Here is a 5,952-nt window from a genome sequence, read left to right as displayed (position 1 = left end):
AGAGATGGAAAAGGGAGCGGGGAATACAGGGACCCAATCCTCATCCCCATCCCCAAATTCTCATTCCAATCCCCATCCCCGTCCCCATCCCCATCGGGTAATATAAATGAATCTCCATCCCCACCCCTGTCGGCGACCGGGGATCCCGAGCGGGGAATCAGAGACTTTTTTTCTCTTTTAATATGAAAACTTTTACATAAGGAAAAAATCTAAATTTAAATTTTGCATACATAAGTTTAAATATTTTAAAAAACATAAAAATATTCATAGATTGCATAAAAATTATAAACAAATTTTCTACAAAATTTAAATAAATACATGAAAAAATCAAATAGAAAAAAAATATCAGAGTGATATTTGAGGTAAAATAGATAAACCAAGGAGAAAAAAAATTATACATGAGGTTAAATTAGATAAAAGAAGAAGGAAAAGTACAATTTCAACCAAGTAATGACTAATGAGTTTGGTTACTTCGACAAACTTTTAGATATTATAAAGTATACTATAAATATATGTTTTGCATTATTTGTATATATTAATATACATATACTGGGGCTGGGTCCAGGGTCGGGGTCTAAGGGTATCCCCATCCCCATCCCCATCCCCATCCCCACTTTTTTTATTCCGGGATTCCCCATCCTCATCCCCATCCCCGGTCAACTTGGGGATTCCCCGGTCAAAACGGGGGCGGGTTTCGGATTCCCCATTGGGTATGGGGATTTTTGTCATCCCTAATTGTGGTTGATTTCAATTACACAGAAGAAGAGAACAATATTTACGAATCGAAGATAGATTGAAGAACATATCTAAGCGACGGGATAAAATTCTGGTAAACTTTTACTTAAGCAAAATAAATTGTTTGAAATCATTGGAAGTTTATAGGTTATGTTTTTATTATTGAATATGGGATTATAATTTCAGTTATAGAATAAATTTTTAGAATATTTTCTTCATAAATTATTTTGATTGTATATCCTAAAATGTTAGGAAATCAGTTTATGTTGTTGACTGCAGATGAGAGCATTATTAGTATGGTTATGCATGTTGTGCGTTGCTTTATCGGTAGAGTCGAAATAAGGTATATTTCTGATTATTATTAAATTCATTTAACATTTTATAGTATTAGGCTCATCGATTTCTTGTTTTTTGTTTTTTGAAGTCCCAAGATATATCTCCTACATCATGAACTGCAGAATTTCATATCTACCCAACTTGTTTCTGATCCATCACCTGGAACAAACGATGTTCAACTTTCATTGATGCAACAATGAGTGAGGTAACCACCCACAATGGCAATATATAGCGGGGGTATTTTGGTCTTTAAATAAAAATAGAAAGAGTGGAATTGAAATCCTTCTACGGTCCCCCTATAAGGGGGGTTATTCGGATGGGTTAATTGGATTCCAGATTATTTAGGTTCAAGTAAATTAGTTTTTGGGGTATGACCGAAGCATTCGGTTTTCTGGCTATTCGGGTACAGGTAATTCGGGTATCTGGAAATCTGGGTTCGGGTTAGTCGAAAAAAGCCACATATAATATGAATCGTTTTTTATTAGACATTATTTTATATTAAAACTTGAAAACATACGATTTTTAATTAGATTAGATGTTAATTCTTTGTAAAATTTAATGATAAAAAGAGAGTTGTTGAGGGTTCAGGTCCCGTAGTGGACAAAAGGTGTAGAATTAGGAGTAGGTTTAGTTGGTGTTTGTGTTTTCCTTTCTAGAAAAAGTTATGCTTTTTGTTAAAAAAAATCAAACTAAATTGCAACAAACATAAACAAATAGGTATCAATTCAATGTACAATTGTATTTGTTAGTTATCAGTAAAGTACATTGCTATTTCATGCATTTACCACCCAAATGCAACAAATAGCAATGTGTGTGTATGTATAAAAAAGTTATAGGAATGGTCTCTGATTCTGTCAAAACATTTTCTTTTTTAACCATTATGTTGTTTTTTTCCAGAAAAATACTGTTATACCCTTCCATCCAACCGGGGTCAATTCAAATGTACAATCTTTTGACCTTTTTATGCATTTACCAATTTTCTGCATTTTTTTCTTGGATAATGTTTATATAATGGAATGTAATGAACCAAATGTAACAAAGTAAAGAATCTTCAATTGTAGGAGAAGAATGAATCTTGAAATCGAATAGCATGAAACAAAGATGATATAAAAAGATGAATCAAACACACACAACAAAAAAAAATTACCGGATGTAGAAAATCTTCAAATCCTGCAGAATATAGATTCTTCAAACCTATGCAGAAAGCGAATGCAGGTTGTACCTCACAGAACAGGATTAAATGGGGCATCTTTTTAAATTTTCTGATAAGATTACATTGGCTTATTCTAACAAAAAGAAAACGATCATAACATAAAATGTTACATAGATACTACAAATTAATTTGAAAACACTAACCTAATATGTGATTATGGAAGCGTTGCAGGATTAAGAGGGAGGAGGATGATTATGCAGTAAACCTGGTATCGACAGGAAGGATAAGGATTGAAGAACTTATGTTAGCAACTTCAATGATTGAATAAATTATGTTAAAAACAGTGAAGAAGAACTGAAGAAGAATACCGTTTGCAAAGAATTCTCTGAACACAAAAGAAGTGTATATATGGTATATTAGTGGTATATATTTCGGTATTTTATAATTTGGTGCAGATTTTTTGGGATTTAATCACTGGAAATTATTTAATTTCCAATCACAATAAACAAACTTCCATATTTAATCGGGAATTTCGAATTTGAAATTTCAATATCCGATTTTTGCATATTATTTGCAAATCTTTTATCTTTTATTCATTTTAATTTTTTGAATGCATTTTTTTGGTGCAGTTTTTTCCGGATTTATTGCCTCTATATGAACTGAAGGGCATTTACGTAAATCGACCTGAAGAAAAGAAGCCGGAAAACACTATTTTGGGGGTCTGGGAGACTGACACGTGGCGTTATTCTACTTATTTATTAGGATAGAGGATAGTTATTGTTTATAATTAAATTTTAAGAAATTAGGAGAGTGAAGAGAGTGGTGGAAAGAATATGGAATAGCGATGGTGATGTGGTGGTGAAGGGGAAGAGTGTTTATTGACTAATCACACTTAGACAGCCTAATTAAATGAAGTCATAAAAACATTCATTGTTAATTGGGGACCTAAAAAGTAAAAACCACCTAATAACTACATTATAAATTGTAAAAAAAAGGAGGGGTTTTGATAGCATCTTCAACAGACCATGTACCTTGTGGAAATATATCTATTTAATTAGGTTACCCTTTTGTAGGTTGCTCGACCGGAGTGGTAGTAGTCTAGTAGAACATTGCGGATAGATAAAATAACCGCAGTGGCTGCAATTAGAAGACCCACAAAATTTCATCACACAACTCCTTCAATCACGCAAAAGATTACTATATTCTTTAACTGGATGCATTAAAATTCAAGGTAAAACAGGATTAAGGTTTTAGGGTTGTTGACTAGGCTGAATCCTTTAGATCTAAGAGAATGTACTAATGTGTGTTATGTTTGTATTTACCTTCCATACAAATAAATTAAAATGATTAGTAAGTAGTAACTACTCTTATCTTTAAATAAAGTCATTTCTTATTTACCTTCCATACAAATGTCCCCATTCAAAAAGAAAAAAAAAAGGGTCATATAATTACTTAACCTATCAAATGAATTAATATCACCAATAATCCCCACAAGAACACAACCCATCAACAAAATGATGAAACCGATTCCGATCCCTAACAACAATCCTTCGACCTGTAACTTTCGAAATCAATTTTGTCACCTCATGACAATCCAAACAAACCCTAAGATTCTTCACAATCTTGATACTACTTCCAGCCTTTGTACTAATAAGCCCAAATGCAATAGCAAGCTTCTCACTATGAACCTCCAATGATCTCACTCTTTCCCTCTTCCCAATATCCTGCAACACCACATCCGTCTGTGGCCTATAACCATGGCTTTCCAACCACCCATTCATCTCCTCCACCATCCCATATATCTCTTCACTTTTCGGGTGTTTCATATCACCTGCAACAAACTCATGCACCTTGTGGTTAACCTCAATCGAGCTACACCCCGGTTCTTTTTGCACCCCGTGCTCCTTCATCAATGCCCTCATGCGGGCCACACCGGCCCAATTTGAAGTGGACGCGTATAAGTTTGAAAGAAGGATATAAGTTCCTGAATTCGCAAGATTATGATCGATCAAGAACTTTACAATCTTTTCGGCTAATTCGATGTTTTTATGGAGGGTGCATGAATCGAGTAAAGTTCCAAATATGATTGGATCAGGTTTGATGTTGTTTATGTTCATGTTGTTGGTGAGTGTGTATGCGTGGTTGAGAAAACCGGCTCGACCTAGAAGGTTGATGACACATCCGTAGTGCTCGATTGTTGGTTTGATTTTGTGTTTGGTTTCCATGGAAAGAAAGATTCCCTTTCCGATTGAGACTAGGCCGGAATGAGCACAGGAATTCAAGATTCCGATGAATGAGATGGCGGTGGGTTGTTTATGATTCTTGTGCATATCGTGAAACAGAAGTAAAGCTTCTTGGTGATACCCGTGCATTGAGTAGCCTGAGATCATGGAGTTGTAGGTGATGACGTCTTTGTTCTTGAGGTTATTGAAGATGTTTAGCGCGTCTTCTAAGCTACCACATTTGGTGTACATGTCGATTAAAGCAGTTCCCAGATGAATGTTGATATGGATTCCGTTGTTTTGGATGTAAGAATGAATCCATCTTCCTGATTCCAAAGCTCCGATCTGTCCACAGGCAGAGAGAACTGCGACTAATGTGACTTCGTTAGGGTTCATCTTTGTTTGCAGCATTTTTCTAAACAGGGTTATGGCGTCGGTTGGTTTTCCATACTTTGCATACCCACCGATCATTACATTCCAACATACGGCATCCTTGTCTGCTATACGATCAAACAATGTCCGTGCGTTGATGAGGTCGCCGTGCTTGGCGTACCCTGTTATCATGGAAGTCAAGGAAACCAAACTTCTCTCAGGCATAGTGTCGAACAGTTGGCGAGCAGAAACCAGGTCGCCGCCTCTTGAATAGACATCAACCAGAGCTGTTCTCACGTGCATATTACAATCAAAACCGAGTTTAATTACGTGGGGGTGAAGCAGTTTTCCGGGTTCTAAAGGACAACCCTTTAGCAGAGCAGAGAATGTAAATTCATTGGGTTCTACATCTTGTGACATCATTTGGATGTATAATTGTATTCCTCGCATATGGAGATTATAGGCGGCGTGAGCGTGGATGATGGAAGTGTAGAAGAAGACATTTGGATCATGGGTGCGGTTAAAAAGTGCAAGAGATGAATCAAGGCGGCCAAACGATGAGTAAGAGCGCTGCAATTTGAAATTTACAACAGGGTGGTTATGAAAGCCATGGCGGATTGCAGCTGCGTGGATCTGGAGGAGTTGGGTGATGTTTTTAGAGGTGGTGATTAGCGACGCAAGCGTTTCTGGTGATTGGGAAGGTCCGCGTCCCGTGGTAGTTGGCACTGTGGAGCTACTGGTGGCGGCGCCGAACGGAGTCGATAACATGTTTTAAGTTGCAGGTTTTTTAGTTTGAGGCGCCATGAAAATGAATTGTGATAAGGTTTTGGGTTCTTTTTTGTTGGAGTGGCATATATGTTTTCAGTGAATATTCGTAAATCTGAACACATAATTTTTACGAAGACTATAAAAAAAGGGAAAATGAATGAATGAGATAACTAACTATTGAGTACGTTAATAATTGGTCTTTTTTTTTAAATATACCATCCAACTTGTTGGTTGTGTTCATCATAACTTTTCTCATCGGCTATCACATGTGATAGCCGAGTAAAAGAGTCACAAACAACAAGTTCGATGTTATATTCCGTACAAAAAAAAGGAGAAGATGACTAAATGTGAACAAACACAGTTGGT

General features: G+C 36.2%; 1 protein-coding gene across 1 annotated transcript; it reads right to left on the bottom strand.

Moving 5' to 3' along the window:
* Positions 1 to 3,669: 3,669 nt before the first annotated feature.
* On the bottom strand, positions 3,670 to 5,709 carry LOC145117360 (Tetratricopeptide repeat (TPR)-like superfamily protein). Its single transcript, XM_079053652.1, has one exon. It carries the CDS (start codon positions 5,584 to 5,586, stop codon positions 3,700 to 3,702), a length of 1,887 nt encoding a protein of 628 aa, XP_078909778.1. The 5' UTR covers positions 5,587 to 5,709; the 3' UTR covers positions 3,670 to 3,699.
* Between the last annotated feature and the right edge of the window lie 243 nt (positions 5,710 to 5,952).

The sequence above is a fragment of the Lactuca virosa genome, chromosome 5 (assembly GCF_052849685.1).
Source record: "Lactuca virosa cultivar CGN04683 chromosome 5, Lactuca_virosa_CGN04683_v6, whole genome shotgun sequence".
Taxonomy (NCBI): Eukaryota; Viridiplantae; Streptophyta; class Magnoliopsida; order Asterales; family Asteraceae; genus Lactuca; species Lactuca virosa.
Note: the sequence above shows the minus strand (reverse complement) of the source record. Positions and strands in the feature narration are given on the sequence as shown.